Source organism: Talpa occidentalis, unplaced genomic scaffold, assembly GCF_014898055.3.
Source record: "Talpa occidentalis isolate TD23 unplaced genomic scaffold, MPIMG_talOcc4v2.1 talOcc4.17, whole genome shotgun sequence".
Classification (NCBI taxonomy): Eukaryota; Metazoa; Chordata; class Mammalia; order Eulipotyphla; family Talpidae; genus Talpa; species Talpa occidentalis.
Genome location: NW_023601754.1, coordinates 25,932,525 through 25,958,696, shown reverse-complemented (window position 1 = coordinate 25,958,696; position 26,172 = coordinate 25,932,525). Strand labels below are relative to the sequence as shown.

Sequence of the window (26,172 nt, the reverse complement as noted above, 5' to 3'; positions counted from 1 at the left end):
AGGGGGGCTTACTAGCCAACAGTGGGCCTGAGTGACCAAGGGGACCCCAAGGATGAAAGAGTGGGAAGGTCACACTTTCCACTGTTCCTGCACCCACACTTGATGAAGGAATTTGAGGTGAGGCCTGTCTCAGGGCCCCATTTCACTCCCTGTAAGTATTACAGGGTGAGAGTGTTGGATGAGGGGGGTATATACCTCCAAGGGAGGCACCTGGGTAAGAGATGGGTATTTGGACTTGAAGAAACCTCAACCATCGTAAAAAGCACTTATCTTCTTCAGCTCAGCTGTGAATGTAACCAGTTGAAAAATGAACTTAAAACAATAAGGGATTTTATTTGCACTTCTATGAACCCCCAAATCCAGTTGTTTTTTAAAGATTTATTTATTTATTTATTTATACAAGCACTGGGTACAGACAGAAGCGCGGGAGGGTGACAGAATTCACCAGAGCCAGAGCGGGGAGCAGAAGAGGCAGACGGACGAAATACACTGCTGAGGGGAGCAGCGGGCAGCAGGAGAGGTCTGCGTGCCATGTGGGACCCGCCTCCAGTGGCTGGGGAGCAGCCAGGGATCGAACCGGCGCTGCAGAGGCTGCGGGCAGCTTCTCAACCCAGCGCTCAACCGCTGCACCACCAGGCAGGCCACCCAGATCCAGCTTTATTGACTTTTTGCTTTAAAAATATACAGATGGACCAACTTCCAGAATTAAAAGAGAAATTCCTCAGTGTCCTTCTTATGACTTAATAAAGATGTCCTTCTTTGAGGCAATATCCCTAGGTCCAGTCACCATAAGGGCCTCACACATACCCAAATCCCACAGGTCATACATTTGTGGAAATGCAGCTTGGCTCCCACATCTGGGCCCTGCTGGACTGAGTGTTCAGGAGGATTCAAGGACCGACCAGATCCTGAAAGAGGACCTGGAAAGTCCAGGCTTAAAGGCCCCATAAGTAGAGCCTCTGAGCCCCTGAGGAGACTACAAGGGTCCCCCAGCCCTTCTCTGTGAGGAGGTGGTATCCACACAAAAGAGGCATCAAGCTCCCTGGAGCACCACTGCTGGCAGAGCCATGGCTCCCCAATTTTCTTCCACCCCATCAAACCTCCAGTAACCCAGATGAGGGACTGCATTTCTCAATTTCTAATATTGCAGCTCAGGGGCCTCTCTGGTGGTGCAGGGGTTAAAGACACAGCACTATCAAGCATTGCCAGCCACTGCAGCACTAGTTCAATCCCCAGCCAGGGAGCTACCCACATAGCGCAGCAGACCTCTCCTGTCTCGCCTGCTGCTCCCCTCAGTGTGTTTCTGTAGATATGACTGTTCTGCTCCCCATTCTGTGTCTGGTGAGTCCTTTCACCTTCCCACACCTCTGGCCTGTACCCAGTTCTTGTATGCATAAATAAATAAATCTTTTAAAAAAATAAAATTGCAGTTCACTTCCCACAGAGAACCTTCCACCAAGGATGTAAAACATGCTCAACAAGGGCCCACTTATATAGAATGCCTCACCCCCACCCTTCTGGTTCCTGCTGTGCCAAGGTCCCTGGTTCCCGGGCCATGTGAAGATTGTTTGGCCATGGAGGGGAGTGGAAGAGGAGCTGGAGTGACCTCAACTAATGAAAACTGCCAGCTGGCAGATAAACACCCCACTTCTGCAGTCCTGGAGGGATGGCTGATTCTGAGGTGAACCCCGGCAGTAGCTTAGAACTCCCCAGAGTGGAGCCCCAAAGTAGACTCCTATTAACACACCTGTGTCAGGTCCCCCGCCTTCTCTGTCTCCCTGCCTTGTGCTCCCAGAGAGGGCCCCCCACATAAGCTGCCTGGACCCAGGCCCTTATCTCAGGGTTTGCTTTTGGGAGACCCAGAACTAGGTGTGCAATAGCATCTCAGACTGAGGAGATTAATGAACATTCTCCACAAGAGAAAGAACTCAACACACTGTGAACCTCTACGTAACCACCAAGGCCATGGCATCAGGCTGAAACATCTACCTCTGGCCCTGCCCCAGATTCGGGGGCATTTCCCGGGGGACCTGTCCTCATGGTCTGCCCCAGCCCTCTCCCACGACATGCAAAACACTCAAGTCAAAAGAGAAAAGCCACTTGTCCATCATATAAAAAGAACAATAATTTAGCAAATTAATTGCAAATTTGCTTTCCCTGCTTGGTTGCCTTTCTCCTTTTATGCGGATAATTGAGAGCATATTATATTAATTTGACAACAAGAGAAGTTCAAAAAGAAAACTTAACCTCATGAGCAGTGGGCTGCCATTAGATGGGTGTGTCTGGACCAGGCCACGGAGAGCATGAAAGGCAGATTCCTTGAGAAACTGCCAGTGTTGGGGTACGCGCACTGGCATTTCTGCTGATGAAATAGCTGTGCTGAGTTCCCCAATTTTAACCTTGAAAATGTACAGTTTGCTCAAGAGCAGAGTCTGCACATGCAGAGACAGCAGTGCCAGGCCAGGGCTGCACACTTAGTGCATAACTGAGTCACTGTCACGGTTCTTTGGGGGAAAGTGGCCACACACAAGCAATAGTCACCCCCCAAAGTTTAGATTCTTTTGCTCCCTACCAGGATCTCTAAATCTCTTCCAAGCAAGCATATTTCCTGCGAAGTGGTGTGACGCCTCTGTCTCGCCACTGGTGGCAGGGCCCCATTCCCTCCCCTGGCCTAGCCCCCTGAGGTCACAGCCACCTCCTAGAAGCTGATCCCACCTCCCAAGGGGCCTCTTCTGCACCTCACATCAGTGGGTCCTCCTGGCTTGGGAAGGACCTAGGCTGTGGGGCTAAGGTGATTCTTGGGGTTGCCCAAGTCTGAGTCCGGGTGGGCTTTGCTATAGCCCCGTGCAGGGGTGCAGGAGGGGCTGCAGGAAAGTGGACCACCAGCCCCTTGCAGAGCAGAGTGGTGAAGTGAAGTCAGCTTGTTGCAGAGGCCCAAGTCCCTCAAAGCAGCAGACAGGATGTTCCCACAAACACTCAACTGGTGAGAAGGGAGTTCTTCCCCAGAGGCGGAATGAGGAGGAGGGAAGGGGGGTGGGGGCGGGCACTGTGCAGTGGGTGCCGCTGCGAGCCAGGAGGAGGCTGGGATGAGGTTCAGAAAGCAGGATTTTGAGAATCCACAAAGGTGTCTTCTAAGTCTTCTAAGGGACCACTGGGAGCGACTCAGGAAATACCCCCTGCTTTAGAAACGGAAATGCGCGGAGACCCCATTAGGGTTTTCTGGCCCTCCTGAAGGGAAGAGAGAACAGCAGACTCCTGGATACATGGCCCCGGGGACGCTTCCCACCACATCAGCACAAGGAGGCTGGATAATCTGTCCCCGCAGCAACAGTCCCTCTGTGCCAGGCCCCCATTTGCGCAACACTGGACCCCAAGCCTGTCCCCTGCAGTACTGCAGCTGCCAGCAAGAGTTCCCGGAGTGTGCGGAGTGAGGAGGTGATGACCTGACAGCCAAGGACTGACCCAGAGCCAAGCCACCAAGGCTTCTAGCAGCCTCTGATAAGCCCTCTCCATCTCTCCACACCTCCAGGCTAGAGGCACCGGTGCAAAAGGCACCCTGGGGTGCTCCTTGCCTGCAGAGAGTAGGTAGTGATGAGCCCTCATTGAGGAGCTTCTTGACCCCAATGGTGCTGAGCAGAGGGAACACGCAGCACCTGCATGGAGATGCTTGCAGACGGGATGTGGCCTCGGGAGCCACAGTAGGCTAGAACCCAGGAAAGGGCAGACATGAATTCTCCGGACACCCCTCTCCCTCGGGACAGCCACCCAGATACAGGCACACAGGAAATAAAGATGAAACTTTGGAGTCTTCCTTGTGAAGGCTCAGCCAAAGCACTGGGGTGGGAGGCAGCCAGCTGGCCGTGGCCCTGTGCCCAGGGACAGGTGGCATGGGGCACTCTGCTTTACCTTGGCTAGGCATTTTGGGGTCTGTTGTGTTTCCCACTGGAACCCACAGTGTGTGGCCTCAGCTTCACATGAACAAATTGGGCAGCAGGCAGCAGGAAGCAGTCATGGAAACAAAAGCTAGTGACTTCGAGGTCTATACTTTTCACTGGCGGCTTTGACCATGTATTCTCAGATTCAGAATCTCTCAGTTCACACTTTTTCCTCCAACTTAGATACAATAATATTGGTCTTTGGGGGTCAAGATCACTTGAATAGTTTTTATGAGAAAGAGGGGGTATGTTTCAAGCTGTCACGGTCATGTTTGTTGTATTACTGAGATCAGGGTTGTCCAGGGTTTCTGGGCCCCCAACCCTCCTTGTCCACAGGTCACTTTATTTGGGAGTGGGGGCATGGGCTGGGACTCTGGATTCTCTCCAAGGATGACAGTGCCCTTCCCCACAGGACCTGTCAGACCAGAAGCAAGGGAGCATTTAGAAATGGACAAAACAGGGCTTCCCCTGGTGATGCAGTGGTTGAGCACTGGACTGCGAAGCTGCCCACAGCCTCTGCAGCACCGGTTCAATCCCCGGCCGCTGGCGAGGGTCCCACATGGCACAGCAGACCTCTCCTGCCTCCCGCTGCTCCCCGCGGCAGTGTATTTCGTCAGTCTGCCTGTTCTGTTCCCCACTCTGTCTCTGGTGAATTCTCTCATCCCCCCACACTTCTGACTACCCAGTGCTTGTATAAATAAATAAATAAATATTAAAAAAAGAAAGAAAGAAAGAAATGGACAAACAGACTCAAGCAAAGAAACCTGGAAACTCTGTTGAAGTGGCAGGACCCTGAAGTCCAGCTCATGGACTAAAAAAACTAAGCAACACAAATGAAAAGCAAGATTGTCCCTTCCTGTAGACCTTCCACCATCATCTGGGGTGGGGGGCAGGGCAGGCAAAAGCTTGTTACACCAAACACAGGCAACAACCAAAAAAAAAAAAAAAAAAAAAAACCTGTGGTGGACAAAACATCCCACACTCCAACAGTTCCAAGTAGCTCCCGTTGAAGACTGCCCTCCACGGGGTGAAAGGAAAATGTTAAGGTTTGCTACGGAAGGCTGGGCGCATGCACCCCACTCTGTGCTCTGGTTCTCCCGCATCCACCATGGGCCACCATGGGGTCTACAGCCCGAGAGTCACTTGGACAGAGATATCTGCGTGTGTTGCCTGCCAGTCACCCCCTGCGTGGTCACCCCACCCACACCGGGGAGACCCTTGCCATGGGCATATTTATGAATTGTTACCTCCTAGAGAAGAGGGTAAAAGTGCAAAGAGTTGTCAGGCAAAGGGCCCGGGGAGCACCATGAATCGTGCCCCCTGAATGCCCTGTCAAAGCTTCCAACAGATAGAAGAATGTCAAAGGGTGAGGGGGGTGTTGTGGATTGAATTAACATAATGACTCCAAACTGCACTAATGTTTCACAGCTTTTTTTATTAGCAATACCAAGATAAGTTATTGAAGCATTTTTAGTATTGTTTTACATTCCATTCATAAATCACCTAACTTGTAACTCAGCATACAGCACACTTAAAGATATAGTTTGACACTTATTCAGAAAGCTACAATTATTATAACTTACATGCCTTCATTACCAGGAACACCTTAATATATCTCCTAATTACTTCAACAATACTCCATTCCAAAGCACACGATAACCCAGCACGCGGTTACACATTTTGCTTCCGTCACCGTTTGTCACCGTTTGGAGTTGTGGATGTCACGGTGCTGTTCACTGGAATCTTACTGTCATCTGTTCCCGGCTAATAGGACAACCTGACACAATATTCAACTAGCAATAGTACTGCTTAAATACTATGGAGAAAGATAATTACTGCACTTTTCTGTATTCTTCTAAAGTGTTACAAAATACAGGACAATCGGAAAAAAGCAGTAATGCCAACGAGACCAGCGCAGGACCCTCTTCTAGAAGGTGTGGTGAGCTGGCGCGGCGGGACCCCAGGCAGGGTTTCACAGGCGAAGGGGCCTCCGATCCACCAGCTTTTGTCACTCAGGATTCATGAGTTTGAGGGAATTTTCGCTCCCGTTCAAGTTACTAAGCCTTCGCAATCCATGACTAATAGTGGAACATATGGGGCAATATTTTTAGCCTCCCTGATTCTTTGCTCTATCTACTGTAGGTTGGTGTGCCGTGTGTATACACATACCTATGCCAATAGTAATTATTTATTCAACACACATATGTGTATACATTCTTCTCTTGACTTTACACGATTAACAAGCTGCAGAGAGCCACCGAGGAGCACGAACAGACAAGGGCAAGTCCAGCTAGACCCACTAGGACAGGGGGTGTCACTTACCTGCAAGAAAATGTGCAGATTCATTAAACAATCCAGAAACCATTTGGGCTAGAGGCATTTGAAAGCAAGGGCAGGGCCACATTCCCTAATTGTTTAATGAAATAATGACAATAAAGCAATATTTATAAAATTTGGTCCTTCCGTCTCTGGCTCAAGCAAGAATAGTCGATGTGATTAGAGCAGGTTGGCAATTAGACAGAGAGGTGCTGTTGATCAGCACTAAGTAATAGGAGATAATTACTACTTATTCGAAACCTGGGCTTTGCACACAACATCTGAAAACAAAAAAGAAAGAACCTGATTCCGTCGGCAGCTAAGAGGCGGCTCGTACCTAGACGCTAGTCCCTCCCAACCATCGCTTTGATGCAGCAGCCTAAAAAGGCCGAGTGTAAGCCCAGGGCACCTGCACCCAGCTGTGGGCAGTGGTGGGTCACACCATCCCCATTTTACACCATGCCGCCTGGGCCTGCTGGATGTGGATGTCTGTTCTGACATCACTCTTTTCTCAGCCTTCTCTTTCTCCCTCCCAATTGTGTCATTACTAGGAAGAAAAAAAATACATGTGTGCACCTCTGTGTGTGTGTGTGTGGTTGATATGTATATCTACATGGCTGGGTGTGTACAGATCTACACACACACGGTTATAACCAAAGAGCGCAGCTGCTCTTCTTCCACGCCTCGGGCTTGGTCCTCAGTGGCAGGCACCACACAATCCAAAGAGAACATGGACACGGCAACCCAAAGGAAAGCTACCACCAGACTTTGCTCCTGCTTGGGAGGCACTGTTGATTCAGACAGTAGCTTTTGGAGCCAAAAATATGCAGCAAAAGGAAAGGAACATAAACAAGGCTAAATGTCACCAGTGTTTGCCGACTTACAGACACCATCCATTTGTTTGTTCTGAAATGACGAGTGGACCATTTGGCAAATACAATGGTATTCACACAACAGTTCTGTCATCCTGCAGTGCAAACGACATCACGTCAGTGGCATTCCGTTTAATTTAAAAAGAGGGAAGGGAAGGAAGGAGAGAATGCCAGGAGAGTTTGGAGAGGGGCTGCCACCCGAAGAGGCTGCCTCTCATCCACACAAGTGCACGGTTTTGGACACCAGCAGGGAGACTTTCCGGGGGCAGCATGATGCTGTTCTTGCAGGGGCCCAGGGGAGGCTGCGCAGCCACCTGGAGGCAGCTGGCAGGGGCAGAGCAGGTGGGAAGCCGATGTGTGTTAACTTCACGGTTCTGCCTGCTGCGCTAGGACAAGCCAAATGGTCATCTCTACTGGGGTCTAAGCCTAGGCCTGGACACACACCCCTCCTGGGAACAGGTTGGTCAATTTGTAAATGATAGTCAGGCAAGTAAAGTGAGTGTAAAGTTGTGCTTTGTCTGAATGCTTTGCACAGAAGTCCACGTGGGAATCCACTCACAAAGAGAAGTAGGAAGGTGGCTCGTTTGGCTTTAAAGACAGCAAGGCCCATCCAGAGGCAAGACCCTACAGCGGAAGCCGCCTGGGTCTCCCAGCTGATTGACTCCCTAGCGCTGGCTGAGCCTGGACCCCATACATTTGACAGATTGGGATTCTATGGTTCCTTTTTCCTAATTTAATCTTTTTTCTTCATTAGAGACTCCTGGCTTTGGGGCCACGCCCTGCAATTGGGACCTTCCACAAGCCCCAGCTCCTCCTGACTGTGTGCACAGTAGCCCGGACTTGGGTGACTCACACATGCAGCCCTCACTGTGTTCTCGGCCCAGCCTCAGCTCCCTTGGAAACCTCTTGATAACACAGACCCCAGCCATTCCTCGGTCAAAGACTGAGGAGGGAGGATGGACTTCCTACTCTCCTTCTGCCAAGAACAAAATCAGTAGAAACTGAAACAGTGTGGCCTGCGTGTTGGGATGTCATCACGAAACTGCCAGAATCGCCTTCAGAACTAACTTTGGTACATACCAAGCAGCAGCTGTCAATGGCCTGGCTTGGTGGAAACGAGGGAATAGAATGTGTCTCTAGAACCCTGGTGGAAAGTAAAGGTTGTCCTTGCTGTCTGCTCCAGGGGCTCCTGTGATGTGTGGACAACCCCACCATTTCCTCGCCACATCCCTGTCTGGACACTACACGGCACCAACTCAGCAAGCATCACCTTTGGTTTCCTCCTCCCACTCTGTCCACCAGTGAGCAAGCTGAGGCCGTTCCAGAGTGAGCGTGTCTCTTGCACCTCTCCTTCCTGCACTGCAACTACCAGGAGGCCTGGAGCAGGGGTGTGGGGGCAGGGATGCCTGCAAGTCCTCACAGGCAGAAATCAGGCTTTCTGAAACGTGCACCCTAGCCTCTGTGTCTGCAGGTTCCCTCTGGGAAGATTCCCACGGCCTGCTCTGGCACTCCATGGCAACTGATGGGCCTGCAGCTGCTGACTTGGGTTCTCCCTGCAGCATCTCAATGGCCAGTGGTGTGAAAGGGGAACAGGTGCGTGCAAGTCTTCCCCAGGCCTGAGCACAGCAGTGCACCCCTCTTTACAGTAAACAAGGAGTTTGGCAAACAATGACCAGCAGGCCAATTCCAGCCACCACCTCTCTTAGTAAATGAGGGTCTGTGGGCACATAGCCACACCCGTTGGCCTGTTGTTTATTGCTGCCTTGGCCACACTGGCAGAGCTGAGCCACTGCGGCAGAGCGTGCCTGGCCTACATGCAAAGGGATTCACTCTCCGGCCTGTTAAGAAAATAGCTTTAGACTGTGTAGCTGGTAATGTGGTGGGTATTTTCAGACTGTCTATGCTGAGAAATCAATGAGGTTTCTGGAGGACACAAGTCACATGGAAGAGATTCCAGTTATCCTGGTTCCTTTCCTCCCACAGTTTAGACTGCATGAGATGAAGAGGTGTCAATGCAGCCCATGTTCTTTTAGGAGGGGAGTTCCAATTATCTCACTACTGTAGAAGCCCAGGAAGCCTGTACCCCAGGCACAATGGGGACAATATATTGGAGGTATGGAAGCTATTGCTATTAACAGCCCTGCCTACTTAACCGCTTCCTGCAAGGCCTGGATGTCTCTGTATGGGCCTCACTGCAAAAGGGCCTCCCTGCCCATGACAGACATGCTGTGGATTCTCCTTGCTAGCCTGGCTTCTCGAGGGGTGGTGACTCCAGAGAAGAGCTTCAAAGTGTAATGTGGGTCATGATCTTCTCACTGCTTGTCCCTTCATCTGACTTTAATTCTTCCCCAATCAACCCCACTCCTGGGCTCGCCAAAGGACACACAGCAAACTCAGCTTATAAGACTCAGCACATGGTGACCCCCAGACTTCTGTCTCCACTTCAAAATGCAGGGAGCAAGGGTGATCTGGTTGCTCTCCAAGTCCGCTGACTCTGGAGTGAAACAGTGTGTAAATTCTGAAACCGGGCCACGCAGCCAGCCCCATGGGTGCTGTGCAGATCGACCTTCATGAGCTCGTGCACTCTGAAACCCGTGCCTTCCACGCTCAGATCTCCAAGCTGCCAGCTGACCCCACAATTGGCCAAATTTTCTCCTATTGGACAAGGGTATCATCTGCCTTGTCTTGCCAATGGATGGGAACACCACTGTGGTCTGCCCTGGACCCCTAGTTAAATACTCACATGAATTCTATCCCATTGCTAAATCAAGGTCAAACCCATTCCAACAAAAGTGAGAGCAGAGCGAGTGTTCTGATAGTTCTGGTGTGCCATGCTCCCCAGCAGAGGAAAGATGTGTGGGTCGTGCCTGGAATCTGAGTCACTTCAAGAAATGGAAGCTTTGACTAGATGCTGTTTCATGGGATCAGGCCCACAAGTGGGTTCTGACCCATTCCAGAAGCTATAGTCATGTCCTCCCACTTAGTCCAAGATGGCGCCATGTCCTCCTTGGTATCACTGGAACATGCCCCCCGCAGGCTAATGTGCTGTTCTCCCTGGAGGGATCTTTTGGAAATTCATGCTCAAGCTCTAGGCCTCTCCTATTCAGCTGGCTGCTTGACCCATCCCCTCATGATGTCTCTCCCTTGGAAAGTCAGAAATGCACTGGCTAAGTGAGCAAGCTCCATGCAGCAAGGATATAAGACCAGACATGTAGAAGTTAGGAAGCAGGCATGCCTAGTTAAGGAAGCACCTAGACGAAGAGCTGACAGCCTGACACGACCACAGACTTAGGGGCAGAGGTCACCTCCTCCAGCTCTGGGTGGGGAGGAGCTGATGAGCACTGTGCAGCCCACGTGACCTGAACAAGTTTTTACTGATTCTCCTTCAAACACTTTCACACCAATGAGAACAGAGTCCAAAGGACAGAGCCTGCTTCTAGGAGCAGTGAAGTGGGGATTTGGTCCAGCTAACCGCACAAAATCAGAACCCAACCTCTTCTGAGATGAGGAATGTAGGAATAATTCTTTGGTTTGCTAAAACCCAGCTTCTTGGAAATCCATAGCTACTTTGAGTGGGGCAGAGAAGGTGGAGAAACATTAGGAATATTTTAGTCCTTATGCCAACTTCCTTTCCGCCCGCCACAGTGAAGCCAACGTGGGTTTGCAAGTTTTGGCTATCACTTGTGCTTCTGGCAAAGCTAGAGAAAGTAAACTAGAGGGAGAAAAAGGCCCCATGGATTTAAGCATCCCCTCTCACACAGCAACTCTTAGAAAGGAAGAATATGTCTGAAAAGTGGGATACATAGCAGAAAATAAGGAGAGGATTTTGATTATGATGGGCCAGACACAGGGGAGGAGGGATGAGAACTGGATGGGGGTCCTCCCCAAGGCGGGAGGGCAGCACCACCACCTCCCCCGAAGCAAACACAGGCTTTCCTTGCCTGCTTCCAAACTAAAGCAAGAGGATGCAGAAGAAACGAGGCCAAGTGAAATGCAGCACTTGTGCTCTCTAAAAACAGGCAATTTATGGCCAGAGCCAGTGTTCACACTTTACCATGCGTTGGAGGCACAGCAGTGGCACCGGGACCCCCGGCAGGGGAAGCAGCCGGACACCTTATAGCTGTTGTCCAAAGGTTGAAATGTTGACCAATCAAAGATTTGTGCATGGACTTTGGGTAGGGATCTGTCGTAAGCTGTGTTTTGGGGAGCAGGTAAGAAGTGCAGGCGCTTATGTGGCTGGCTGGGACAGGGCTCACAAGACAGAGCCCCGATGCCACCTTCTCCTCCATGCTCCCTGTTGCAAAAGCACATCATTGGGCAAGCTTCCCTGAGGCAGGCAGCCTTCCTTCAGAATGATAGGAAGATGGGAAAATTAATAGGGGTAATATGAGCTCATTTCAATAATAATGAGCTTATGAACATGCCAGGTTTTGATCTTTTCTGATGCATGGATTCCTGGCAGGATCTACAGTCCTACGTAGGTAGTTAAAAGAACTGAAAATAGACTTTAAAAAAAAAATCCCCAAACAATAAAAAAAAAAAGAAGCCACCCCAATCACAAACTTAAAACAAGAGGAAAAAAAAGAAAAAGACTCAAATGTCGCTCCCCGAGAAGAAAAGGGGAAAAAACCGGACTGACATAAAACCCTTTTCTTCTTCCTTTAAATTTTGTTTTCAACAGCTTCAAAAGTAATGAATTGTATGTGGCTAAAAATAGATGTGGGGGTTCTGGTTAAGGGGGCCTGTGAATCATTCAGCATAAGGAACTGTCAATATTTTTTTGAGCTGTCAGAAATCCATTTAGTGATTTTTGACAATTCAAAAAATATTTCTGACTGCTTGATCCAGTTCTTAGTGAATTAGGGAAGGAGAGGGAAAAAGAAATATATCGATGTAAATCACGAACCGAGTCCCGCTTCCTGAACCTGCTCTGTGCTAAAAGGGATGTCAGGATGCAGGGGTTATGAAATACTCCTTTCCATTTTTCCTTCCTCTCTCCCTCCCTGCCTTCCCTCCTTCAACAGGTGAGGGAAAGCCACAGCAATCCATCCACAGACTAAAGATGGAAAGGTGCGTGGCCATTTGTTCCTAGCGAGGATATTAAGGACTAGGCATAATATACTGAGCTTCTATTCAGAGAAAGCCTTTCAAATATGAATACCTGGGCGCCAGGAGAGCACTTTGATCCTCCCTGCCCACCCCCAGCCTTCATTTGATCCGATGCTAGGCTGCAAGTTTATTAATACTTTTTAAGATCGGGAATTACGTGGCTAACCATATTCTTTAAGGAGGTAAAGATGTGCCAATTTGCTAGCAAGATCAGGCAGGCATAAATCCAAGACGCACAGAAGCACAACACTGCTAATCAGGGACGTCACGATGTACATTTCTTGTTAGAACAACAGACAGACAGGTTGAGGACAGACAGACAGAAGGCAATAATAGAAGGCCAAAGTCACAGCAACTGCCATTTGGTATGAATCACAAACACCCCAAAACCATCTCCCTATTCAGAGAGAGGCTCACTTTATTTCTACAGTGTGGTTAGTGTGATATGATTTTAGTATCCTCTAAGTTGATACAAAGAAAAGTCTAAGAAAGCAGATTTGGCTTAGCAAAGCAGGGAGGAATTTTCTCTAGGCATATTATGCACAAGTTGAAAATACTGAAAAGTTTGCAAGTTACCAAGTCTCTTTTTGCATTTGTTTTTGTTTTTTTAAGATTTTTTTTTTTCTTTTCCCCCTTCAGGTTATGGTTTAAAAACAGGAGTAGTTCACACCGTGAGACACCACCCTCCTTTTCCATGCCTTCCAGACAGGCGGTTCAGATCACTCTAATGCAAATTGGAGCACAAAAGTATGAGCTCTAAAACTTGTGAATGAAATCGGCTTCCGTGATTGTCTACATTGCAAATACAGCACTGTTGGCTCTTTTTATGTTGAGTTCAAAATTTGATAATGGCTAAGTCTACCCCGTGTTTTGTTCTTTTTGTTTTTGTTTTTGTTTTAAATGCACAATTCAGCACTGATGTTTTGGGAAATGAACTAAAGGAAGAGGATTCTAAAACTTACCACACAAGTCTGGCCTCTTGATACATCCAGAATTTGCTGTGCTACTTGCAAGTCCGTTAAAGGCTGCTAAGCCATCAGAACTGTAGGCCCTGAGGACCGAAAGCATGTTCATCGGCTTCTCTAGGCCCTGCGGCCCCCGCTCCGGCTTGGGCAGGCCCGCCGAGGGGTCCTGGGCTGAAAGAAGGCCCTGGCTGTGCCACTGCTTCTCTGACGCCGGGGGTAAGGGTGAGACGAGTCCCTGCAGGGGCTGAGGGCCGCCCGCGGGCAGCAGGCTGTCCCCACCGTCGCCGGTGCCACCGTCCTTGCTGAGAGCAGGCTGCGGTTTGCTCATCATCTCCGGCTCCGTTTCAATATCCTCGTCGTCGTTGTGCTCCCCCTTGGAGGAGTCCATGTCCTCGGAGGAGGCGATGTCGGAGAGGTCATCAGTAGTGTTCTTGAGTGTGGTTTCGGGGATCAGGATTGGGGCGTCGTCTTCCGAGAGGGCCTTGCTGTCCGGCTCCTTGCTGGGACAGGAGCTGGACATCCCCGCGCCCACCACGCCTGGGTAAGCACCAAACTGCTTGTAGAAATCTGAGGGGAAGTTACAAAAGGCAGGGTCCATGTGGCCAGGCCACGGGCCGCCCTTCTGCTCCCCCAGAGTCTCTTTGACCTGTCCCTGGACTATCTTCTCAGAAGCGGGGTCCAGTGGCCCGATCACATTGGGGAGACCCAGCTCTTTATTTGATTGTGCTGAGGGCAGCAGGGCCATTTTGCTGGCCTCCCGGACTTGGTCTTTGCAGTTGACGGTCGCCCCGACGGCACTGTCTTTGCGCTTGGCTTTGCCCAGGTGGTTAGCCTGCAGGTGAAGGGCCATCAGCTCCATGGATGACGTGGTGAAAGCACAGAAGAGGCAGCCGTGCCAGGCGATGCTGTCCCGCACTGTCACCGATGAACCGGGCAGGGAGGCGGCGTCGGGCCGCACCGACAAGTCCAGAGGCTCGTACTGGGCCTTGTCCGACTTCCGCGGGGCCACTTTGGGGCCCGCCTTCTCCTCGCCACCGTCCACCCCGTGGGCCTTCGCAGAGGGCGCATCAGACAGGGCTTTATCCTTGCCGTCCTTCTCCTTCTTCAAGGAACTGAGAACAAAGCTGTCCATGAAAGCCTGCAAGGACCCTTGAAAATTTACGCCGTTGCTCACGATGCTTTGATAAGCGCGGCCGATTTCCGAGAAGTGGGTACTTTTGGATGGAAGGTCGGTGCCTTTCAGAGCGTCCGAAGGCGCCTCGGAAGACATGGCTGCGGCCTGTCCCGAGGGGTCTGCAGACGAGAGCACGCCTGACGTCCACTGCTGGGAGGCAGGGCCACCTCTGAAGTCAATTCCGGGGAGCCCCTTAAAGGCCCCCCTCAGGATGTCAGGCCTGATGAACAAGGCAGCCTTGCTGGGCATTTCTTCTCTGTGGTCTGGGGCTGGGGGCTGTCCCGACAGCGGCCCGGCCCCGTTCTGCCGCTCCCGGTGGTGCCGTTCTAGGTGGTACTTTAAGGATGCCGACTGCGTTCCCGCGTAATCACAGTGGGGGCATTTGTAGGGTTTCTCACCTGCAAGATTTTGGTATAAGGAGAGAGAGAAAAAAAAAAGTGTTTATCTCATTTTGGTGTGCTGAACGAGGCTGGAAGGATCAACATTTGTTCTTGGAAACAAAGCAGCTCAAACTAATAATTAGTTGGAGAACAACTGTTTTTTAATAGAAGAATAATTCGTACTCTTAAGCTTTTTTAATGATTTTGTACCATTTGGGACTATTCAGGAATGACATACTATCTACACACAATTAGCTATCTTTTTCTTTATCTAACATGTGAAAACGGCTGTAGATTTAAAAGCTATGATTATGAAAATTAAGCATAATAATTTCAACCACAGTGATCATTAAAAGTAGAAGTTTAAAAAGACAAAGTATGTAACAAATGGGTGGTTGCAATATTTTGTGTATACAATAGCTCTAAAATTTGTTTAAATTATACACATGGAAACCATTTTTAAACCTAAAAATTTTATGGCACTGTTACGCAAGACTGAAATGAATGATTTAAGTCTTGCTCTGCAGTAAATCATGGATATAATTAGCAAATGGCATACTGCACAAGTAATTTATCATTATTTGGAGGGCACCATTCCAGACGGGCTCAGATATCTGCAGACCTACTGCATTGTTTCTAAATAAAGAACTATAAATACCGATTCTATAAAATATTAATACCATTACAGTGCATCTTGATAGCGGCATGTAAAGACATATAGTTAAGATAAAAAGCAGTCAATAAAACTTAAAAGAAAATGAGTAATAAAAAGGCACAAAATATATTTAGTTTCTGTATTTGAAATTAACATTATCTACTGGTCTTTGTAGTGCCTTAAATTTGTACTAATGGCAAACCGAATGCTCCGGTAGTAAAATGTGTAATTTACCTATAATAAGCGCTTTCTAGAGAATAAAAATAGCTTTAAGGAGTGTTTTAAAACATATAAGATCATTTTCATGAATTAAATATTTATTTAAATTCAACACCCAACTTCTATTGTTCTTTCCACCACGGAAAAGATGCCGTAACCTACTGCTTGGACCTGCCTTCGATGAGGAAGAGGAAAAGAGAAAGTAGGTAAACTAACGGGGATTTAAATATATTCCAAGAATGTGTGAGCAAACCAGGGTCTTTTCTAGACTTTGGAATTGAAAAGCTCTCGGGAAGGGACTGCGACAGTGTCTGTTCACTTACTCACAATAGCACCCTGTCAATAGCCACAATTATTTCCCCAAGGAGACTCAAGGATCCCCCACCCCTTCCTCTATTCTATTCTAATACAGACTGATCTAAAAAGCAACAGCAAATCATCGGTGAATGGCGTATTCTGAAGACATTATACTGTGTCTAGCCTCCCCTTCTCCAGGCATAGGGCATTTGGGGGTAAGACACTTGATTAGGGAGGGGGACACCGGGACTTGGCCTGCAAGAGGACCACCAGCCCAGGATCTGGGCAGGGACCCCTCATCATCACCAGTGTGCGGGCCTGCCTTTTCCAAACGGGTGCTAATTCTCCTTGCTCACCCCTACAGGCAGCGAGAGGTCTTCCCTGAACATTTGAGAGATGGCCTTTCTGTCTGGAAAGGGGTCCAGACTAGAAATCTCTCACTTAGAATGTAAAGGTCACAGGTGTCGCTGGCCAGCACACTGACGTGGGTCTAGAGGAAGTCAATCCCCATCAAGGTAAAGATACACTAGCTTCAGGCACCATTTCCCACATCTTGGAGTCGATTCCTGGATTCTATTCAGACTCTTCTTTAGCCACTGCTATTTGACCAGCTCACCAGAGACTGGGGAACCCTCGGTGGCACAGATGCTGTGGACAGGGCACTTCTGGGCTACCTGGAAGTCTGGTGCCAATGGAGCCCCTGATGCTGGACGGGGGCCGGTGAGGCGGGGGTTGTAGCAAGAAAGCCAGACTAAAAACACAGACTCCTGCCCCAACGGTGAGTCAGTGCAAACCTGGGAGAGGACCCAAAGAATGAGAGCAAGTAGAGAAGAGGCCTGTAGGTACTGGGTGAGACTCAGGTTGCTTTTCAGAAATGCACCTGGAGATGATTAAGTGCATCTGGCAAAGGGTTTGTAGAGGAGGCCTGGGTGTTCATTAGCAGAGGCTGAAGAAGAGAATGTGGACTTTTCCCTCCAGGCCCAGGGGTAGGGAGACTGCAGGGATGCCGAGAGGTCATGTGTGCACATTTCTGATGACACACATTTGAAATGCACATTGGAGCAGGTTTTGCAAAGTGTTTCATGCATAGTGTCATAGAGCACATAGTGCACACAAAGCAAACAGTGTGCACAGAGCACATGTTCCAGGGAGTTTTAGACACCAGTTCTGGGACCCAAGGCACAGCAGTTCTGATTCCGAGGTTCGGGTTTGAGGTCAGAAGTGGGTATTTAAGAAATGCCCTTAGTGCTTCTGATGCAGATAATGTAAAGATTCTACTTTTAAAAAAATTTAAGTGGAATTGCCTGGGAAGCTTTAAATACTGCAAATACCTGGTCCCACCTCCACTATTTCTGAGTTAATTGGCCTGAGCGGAAGCCTGAGCCTTGGGGTCTTTTGATGCCCCTGTGTGCCCCACTGTGGAGCCTGCATGGAGCACTGCTGGAGAGAGGCTCTCTGGGGAGTGCCCTTTTGCAGTCACCATGGGATGGCTTACAAGGGAGGTGGTCTGTACCACTGGGCAGTGTTTGGAGAGTCCAAACTGGGGACCAGAGACCCTGTGCAGAACGTTCTCCTGGGATCAGGATTCCTGTCTTAGGACCTTTTTCCTCCTCAACCTGTGCTGGGAAGTTGGAGCACATGGTCCTAAGGCCTTATCTCAACTCTAAAACTCCAGTCAAGAGTGAAACCAAGCCTCTCCAGTGGGGTCTGTGACCCATGTCCCTCCATGCTTGTACCCACACACCCAGAAACAGGCAGGTTCCCTCACCTTTTTTTTTTTTTTTGGTACTGGGCCCTGAGTGAAGGACCAGAGACAAAGCCACTGTTTTCACTCTCTCAGAGGAGACTATCACATGGCGCAGTCACACACACACACACACATGCACACACATGCACACACACGCACTCCAGGACACAACCCTCCCACAAGAGACACACATACACACCCCAAGACACACACACATACATACCCCAGGACACACACACACATACCCCAGGACACACACACATACACACACATACCCCAGGACACACACACACACCCCAGGACACACACACACCTCACGTGAGACACACACCCCCCCACTGGAGACACCCCCCACACACAGGTGAATATCATTCAACACCATTCCCACACACACTCACATACCATACTCGCCCCTCACATACACCATCAACACACATATCACATACACAGACAAACACACCACACACATCACTCTACACCACGGACACACCCATCCTCACACACGCCACATGCACACCTCTCTCTCTCCCACTCTAGCTCTCACTCTAACACACACCCCACACCCCACAGGAGATGATCTCTTGGCACAACCCACTGCTCTGTTAAAGTTCAGAACAGACCTTGGCCTCACTGCTCCGGGGAAAAGGAAGCCACAGCCGAGAAACAAGCATGTTAGTATTTGCGGCTCTGCAGGCCGGGGCCCGGGGGAGCGAGGGGCTGCCTAGTGAATCTTCAAGGGCTGTTGGACCGCCCACGAAAGAGGCTCTAGAAGGCTCCCCCCTTCTCAGCCTTGTGCACACAGGCCCCGCACCATCTCTCCACATGGTTCCACCTCCTGCATTCTTCCTAAAAGGCTTTGTTTGGGTGACTGCTCCCCATCAGCCCAATTCCCCAGATAAATGCTCCAGAGTGAATTCCATGGATAAACACACCACCTTTGGATTTGTGTTTAAAAACAAACAAAAAAAGTGATTCTATAATTTATAATTATAAATTATAATTTCTTTATAATCCCTAAACGTTGAATATCCATGATTGCCCTCGGCCTTGAAACCTTTCCTCACCTTTCCTGGGCTTCGTCTTGGGGTGGGACAGTGGGGAGGTGTCAGGAAAAGGCTTGGGGGTTACATTCAGAACCCAGAGTGTGTGTCTTGTCAGGCAAGCCCAGGGGACAGAGCCGTGGGTGTGAACATGCTCTGGAAGGGCACGGGGTGGCCAAGGGCCTCCTTACCCTGGAAACATGCAGCTGCTTCCCAGGCCTGCTCCCGCAGGGCTCATCTCACCACAGGCCAGCCTAGCGGGGTGGGGAGCCTGGAGGCATGTCTAGCAGGCTCTGAGGGGCGGTCAGGTCAGCTCTCTCTGGCAACCCACAAATGCCAAGTCCTTGCTGAGAGCAGCTTCACCGCTTCTGGTCACAGCCTCCACCAAGCACTGGGCTGGCCTATGAAAGCCAGACCTCCACCCAGCCCTCTCCTACCTGTCCCCACGCTTCCTGCAGCTGGTGCCACAGGCACCCCAGACCCTGTCAGTCTAGCTGAATCATTGGCCACTTATGCCCCAAGTTAGTCCACATTTACTGGGGAATCACTCACACTGACCTGAGCTTCCCAGGGGTTCCAGCTATCTCCCTCATGCTTGGGGTTCTCTGTCTTTGCTGTTGTAGGACCCTCACATGCAGAAGGGTCCCAAGTCAGGCAGGTGGCAGGAGTGTGGCAACAGCGGGGTGGGGGCCAAATGCCTCGAGAGCTGGGAGTTGGCACTCAGCTGTCCACTGTGGGCACAAAGACCTCTGACTTTCTAAGAAATGCCTCACATTCAGATTTCTTTTTTTATTGCATAGAAGAACTGGGTGCAGGCCACAGGTGCGGGGGATGAAAGGATCTACCAGAGACAGAGTGGGGAGCAGAACAGGAGGATTGACTAAAATGCACTGCTGAGGGGAGCAGTGGGCAAGACAGGAGAGGTCTGCTGCTCCAAAATCCATATCTCTACACGCAATGTCCTGGCTTTTAATTATCAGCATCTACTTGCACACTTCTTCAAACACCAAAGGGGCCACAGCCCCCTAATCAGCAGACCGAAGGTGAACAGGGCAGCCAGTTTGAGACTAGTGTCTGCAAAAGGATCCACTACAGAGTCATCTGCCCACACTGAAGGCTGCACACTGGACACTGGCGGCCTGCTGGGGGAAACCTCTCAAAAGGGTCCCAAACAATGCATTTCTAGAAAAGAGAATTTTGCTAGAAAAGGCATCATAAAATCTACAAAGCATAGTTCATTTTCAGTGGACCAGCAAGATGAGCAGAGCCACACTACATTAAACCAGCTAATCCACTGACTTTTGGTATAAGATGTATAGCCAAGTTTGGAATAGCATTGATCATTTCTCTGCTGTCACCAGCACGAGTGTTTAGAAATATGTGACCGAGTGATTCAATTCATTGATTGCACCTATTTTTACATGGGCAGGTCTTTTCTCATTCTGAACCTCCGCTGGCATGTGAGATGCCAAAGAAGGCCTCTCTGTTCCAGGCAGGTATTTTGGGGTGCTTCAGCGGAGGCTCCAGCAGCTCCCTCTAAAATACCAGGTGGATTCACACTATTCAGAAATCCCTTCATCAAGCTTTGAGGGAGTGTTTCATGCTTCTAACGTTTTTTCCTACTAAATCTCCAAAAGCGTTTTCACTTTTGAGTAACTGAATATTGTCCTGTATTTGCATCCTCTATTTGATATTTATTTAGTCTTTCTACATGTCTTTACTTAGTTAATACCAGGAGAGATAAATATGGTGGTGCCTTTGCAGTGAAGCTTCAGTACATTAATATAAATTGTACACTAATTCCCCCAAAGCATATATATGTTGTAAACCTGAAGACTTTTCACACAGCTGCTTATTGCTAAACAGTGCCTTGTCCAGAAGGGGACAATCTGTGTCTCTAATTGCTGTCACTGAAGCCGAGATTCATTATGTGACTTTCCCATTAAAATGTGAGCATTAATTTGTATAATGAAATATCACCCACTGCAGTGTTCATTAGCCATGCCCTACTGTATACGGCACATTGTTAGCTACCTAGAAACTGTAGTTAATTTCACTAATGGATATTTCCCTACTTAGTGTTTGGTAGGAAATTTATACTGTAACATTACCTCTTAAACTTTTAAGGAAATTTAAATTCAATCAATTATTTTCAACAAAAGTTTGGGATGTCATTAAGGCAGGAAGAGTAAGTTTGGGGGGCTGCGGAGAAGGAAAATGGGCTTTTCGCTCATTTTAGAAATGGAAAAATGATAGAATTTTAATCCAAAAACAAAAAGTTAAAAAAAAAAAAAGAATTCTCCCTTTGGATAAGAGGATTTTGTTTTTCAGCGTTACTGGGGTGTCTCTTTCCGCTAAGGACCATGCATAACATCAGTTTAAGGACAAAAACAGGAATAGCGCCCATCTGGACCAAACGTTCCTGAAAATGTCCTCAGTGTGCTGTGATAAATGATCACCCAGCCTGGCTGCCTTACCTGAGAGAGGAACTACAGAAGCACCCAAGGGAAGGTGTGTATACACATGTGCATGGCACCTGGGCTAGATGCTGACCTGCCCCCCTCCCACGCCTGCATCCCAGGCTTCTCAGGAAGCTCCTGGAGGCTGCAGAGCACTTTCCAAAATGGCACAAGGACTTTGCCATCTCTGTGAGGCTGGCGGATCAGGGCCCCTCCACATGCCACAGTGACGGATTCTCTGCCTCACCACCTCCCTAACCTCACCGTGCTGGTGCAGAAACTGAGGCACGCGGGGTGAAGGGGGCCTGGCCTCAGGCCAGCGTGAGGTGGGGGGAAGGAAGAGCCAGGGTGCACAGTACTTCCCTGTGAAATCGCCGGGAGGCTGCGTCAACACACCTTGTGGGCACAAGTCACTTCCTTTCCTCCCGCTGGTTATGGTGTGGACACACACTGTCAAAGAAATGGTGCATTAATTGCCTAAAACAAGCCAAAAATTGACTCAGAAAAGTCAAATTATCAATACAACGCGGTGGTTAAGAAAATGGGATTCCAGACAAAGCAGATGTGGGTTAGAACCCGCAATCCAACGCTGGGCAAGCTGGCATCTCTGACCTCAGTGTCCCCCCTGCAAGGTGGCGGGGTGGGACCTGGCGGCAAGGACCGCAAGTGGATTCGTTGTGCTCAGCACAGGCCAGGACACATGTGCAGACAAAAGTGCTACTATGGTTACTCTTATTTTAGTGGTTGCTCTATCCCTGTTGGCTGGACTTTACGGAGGTCATTTGGTTGCTACCATGCTGTGTAGACATGACCAGTCATAAGGCAAGTTAACTCCAGCCCCCTACCCCTGCGGCCCCCTGTCAGATACACACGGCCCTTTGGGGACACTGCAGAAGAGAAATCCTCTCACTTCACGATTCTCCTGGTCTTGTCGGGACAGGGAAACCTGGTACCTGGAGACAGAATGTAGATGATTGCCGAAGAGGGCACTCGCGTCCCACTTGGGGGACCCAGTTGCTGCATCGTGGTAGCACCCAGAAAGGGTGAGTGGTTTGGGCACGCCCCCCCAGCCCACCCTGACCACGGTGGAAACTCCGGAAAACCACTGCTGGCCTCTTTATGCCAATTCATTCCCATAAAGAGGTTCCCAACCCAGGGCCAGACCAGCACACGCAGCACATCAAAGCCAGATTAATAAACCACGCGCATAATTTGAGAGGGGAAAAAAGTAATGAGATTTATTTTTAATTAGTCCATGAACTTCCGTGCCTCCAAGTTTTCACAAGTGAGGTTTTTTATTACATTCCTCTATCCTGGTCATTTGTGAGACAACAGGCACCTCCTGGGAATCCTGGCACACAGGTAAGCTGATGGAGGGAAACCTGATTTGGGAGCTCAGGCAGTGCCCAGGGTGTTTCACGTGTATGGGGCTCGGGTGGCAAACACACACCTCCAGCCTTTCCAGGACTCATCAGCACCTGCCTACCTCCTGCACACGAAGCACCCCCTGGACTCCTGCAGGTGTCCCTCGGGTGAGGTGAAGGAGGGAGCACTGGGGCAAAGGATGACAGCTGATAAAGAAGTCACTGGCTAAGCTTAGGGGCAACTGGGGGACAGCCTGCCTCCCATCACATGCTATGATTAAATGTTTGCTGGTGCACGTCCGAGATGGTTAACAGCACGTGTCAACTGGACTGGGCCACAGGTGCTCAGATATGTACTTAAAGATTATACTGGATGTGTCTGTGAGGGTGCTTCTGGATGTAATTCACATTTGAATGGGGGGCTGAGGAAAGCAGATTGCTCTCCCCAATGAGGGTGAGCCCCAGCCAATCAGTTGAAGGCTGAGTAGAAAGCTCCCTCTGCCTGTCTTTGAACTAGGACTCAGGTCTGGCTGGGATTTACACCATCAGCCCTCCTGCTTCTTAAGCCTTTGGACTTGGAATGGAGTTTATGCTGTTCTGCCCTCTGGTCTCCTGCAGGGGCAGCTGCAGATCTTGGAGCTTCTCAGCCTCCGTAATCATCAAGTGAGTCCATTCCTTATAATAACTCTCCCTCTCTATCTATATCTACCTATAGCTATAGCTATCTATATCTAATCTATCTCTATCTACACACACTACAAACACACACACACACACACACACACTTATCTCAGGCAGCCTCCCCTGGGTGGGCTACAATGCACATCTTCCCTGCAGGAGCCATGGAAGGGCTACCTCTAGAATCTGAGGGTCATGGGGAACATTGTCACCTGGGATCCTCAGCCGCCAATCCCTCTGGGTCCAGCTGGTGCTCAGGGACAGCAGAAACGTGCTAGCTACCTGCAGCCTCCCCTAGCCCCAGGTGTTCAGAGCAAGCTGACTGGTGCAACTTCTCAGCACTGCTCCAATGAACAGGTGCTGGGAGAAGAGGAGCAGTAATTGAGTTAATGTCATGGGGTTTAAAAGGGAAAGTGGCTTTTATCAGTGGATGTTATATGATCATGGCTTCCTATAAAAATAGAGTTGGATGGAAGAATCTAGAGAATGTACCATCTCATATCAGAACCAATTAAAATATATTTATTACACATTGGTTTTTTAATGTGCTCATACGGGTCCATTACAGAAAAACTTCAGAAGGTGGCATTCTGGGAAACATGTACTGTCTCCTGGGCTGCTGTCCTCTGGCCACATCACCGGGAAACACAAACACACAAAGAGAAAAGGAAAGGCAGACCAGGCCAGCCCCATGCCTGGGCGGCACTAACCTGACTCCTCACCAAATAACTAGGCTTTGATTTGTAATTACTCATGTAATCGACACTTTTGCATCATCAGAATAGATGTTTACTTTGGTGATTTTGAACATGTAATACTTTCTGTTCTACTCAAAGGCACAAGGGTAAGCATTTTCCGACTTCTTTGTTCTATGATAAGAAGGAAATTGATCTTTATCTGGTTACCATTCTGCCTTTTACACTGCAAATATTGATGGGGGCGGTGCAGGGGGGTGCTTGTGTGCCTGATACATGATGTCCCCAAGACTTTTTTCATTTTCTTCCTTATTCTGGGAAGTTTCCACAATGTCTGTGTCCATGGCCTTGCCTTGTGCCTGTCAGTGTCCACAAAGACCATCAGTCACACACCTTAGAAGTTTGTGAAGCAGGGGACTCCCTTGGTGGTGCAGCAGTTGAGTGCTGGGCTGCAAAGCTGCCTGCAGCCTCTGCAGCACCGGTTCAATCCCCAGACGCCAGCGAGGGTCCCACATGGCGGACAGACCTCTCCTGCTCCCCTCAGCAGTGTACTTTGTCAGTCTGCCTGTTCTGCTCCCTGCTCTGGCTCTGGTGAATTCTCTCACCCTTCCACACATCTGACTGTACCAGTGCTTGTATAAATAAATAAATAAATCTTTTTAAAAAAAAAGAAGAAGAAGAAGTTTGTGAAGCGGGAGATCAGGAAAAGAAATAATTCTCAACTTTTAAAACTTCTAAAAGCAGCACCTATTTAGATCTAGCCAGAAGCAATAGGACTTTTGCTATCTTCATTCCATTTATCTGGAATATTCTGTTGAGTGTCTACTCTTACCCAGGGGCCAGCAAGGACTCACAGGCCAGCAGAGCTCTGGTGGGGAGGCACAGCCCTACCTCTCTGACCCTTCCTCCCTGGCAGGCAGGGCTGGCCTCCCTCTGATTTACCAGCACCACCTCACAAGCCTGGCCCAGGTGCCAGCATCTGCAGCTAATGAAAGGGCAGCATCACAGGGCGTGCCTGGCCATGTCTCCTGCTCCTGCAGACAGGCCGATGGTGGATGCCCTGTTGAACTGCCCACCCCATCCTGGCGTCTGCGGGTGCCCCCTAGAACTGCCACCACAACCCAAAAGAATCTAGTTACAACTTGGGAAGGCAAGTGGAGATTGAAATGATCCAGGAAATCCTTGATCTGAGCTGGCCACCAGGAGGGTCTCCCTGGGAAGGGAGCACTGAAGCTGAACTGAAGCTGAGGGGGTGATCCAGTGCATCTGCCTGGCGGAGAAGTGCAAAGACTCTGAGGCAGAAACTCAAGGGCCCCTCAGGAGATGAGCTCCTGGGGTGAGGAGAGGGGTCTTTCCTCCATGGCCTGGATGTGACATGTGCAGTCGCTGCCTGCTGTGGCTGCCGAGGGGTTTCTGTGCACTGGCTGCCTTCCCGGAAGGCCCAAGGGTCCCCATGGAGGAGCCTTGTTTCTTCCGTGCCACCTGGAACAGTGCAGGGTTTACAGGAGGAAGGTCACTCCCTGCTCCTGGCATGTGTCCTGTCATTCAACCTTTCAAATGAGTTGAGCATGCCTCCTAAGTGTGGGTCCTCTTGCAGGCCCTGCAATTCTAGCAATTTAACAGACAGGCAACATTGCCACCTCACATTTTACTGCAAGACAAACAGTAAATATGGATATGAACAATGAAACGGAACAAGATAATTTTGGAAAGTGTTGAGTTTATGAAGAAAATAAGGCAGGGGCCTGAGGGCTATTTTAGACAGGCTCAGGGACAGTCTCTCTGAAGCTAAGAACATTTCGGTGGAGGAGAAGTTCCTGCAGCAGAGACAATGCTGTGCATGGGAGCAGGAGAGAGGCCAGGGTGGTTTGCGAGAGATGTTGAGGGAATATGAGTGAGAGCTGAGGCTGAGGGACTGGGGGGATTAGTACATGGCTGTAGAAGCCCCCTCTGTCCTATGAATCATCACACAAGGGACAACAGGGGAAGTACTGGGAGTGGAGGGGGTCACCAGCGTGGGCAGTGGCCACACCCCCTTCTGCCCCCCACTCTGCATGAAGACAGCAGCCCCCTGGCCACTGCCCCTGTCCTGAGGACCCCTCGGCACCAGGGCAATTTGCAGGCACCAGGTGAGATGCCAGATGAGGGCTCCTGGGCTTTAACCACACAATACATGAGACCTGTGTGCATGGAACCTCCCGGGTACCCTGAGCTTTATTGATTCCTTGGGAAATAGACCACAATTATTTTTGAAAATAGATGGCATA

At 49.5% G+C, this 26,172-nt stretch overlaps 1 protein-coding gene across 1 annotated transcript in view; it reads right to left on the bottom strand.

Annotated features, from left to right (window-relative positions):
• ZNF536 (zinc finger protein 536) overlaps positions 1 to 26,172 on the bottom strand; it is a 424,122-nt gene that overhangs the window by 133,886 nt on the left and 264,064 nt on the right. Inside the window, exon 6 of the mRNA XM_054697056.1 lies at positions 13,195 to 14,769. Coding sequence (XP_054553031.1) covers positions 13,195 to 14,769 — 1,575 coding nt within the window. The remainder of the gene's footprint in view (positions 1 to 13,194; positions 14,770 to 26,172) is intronic.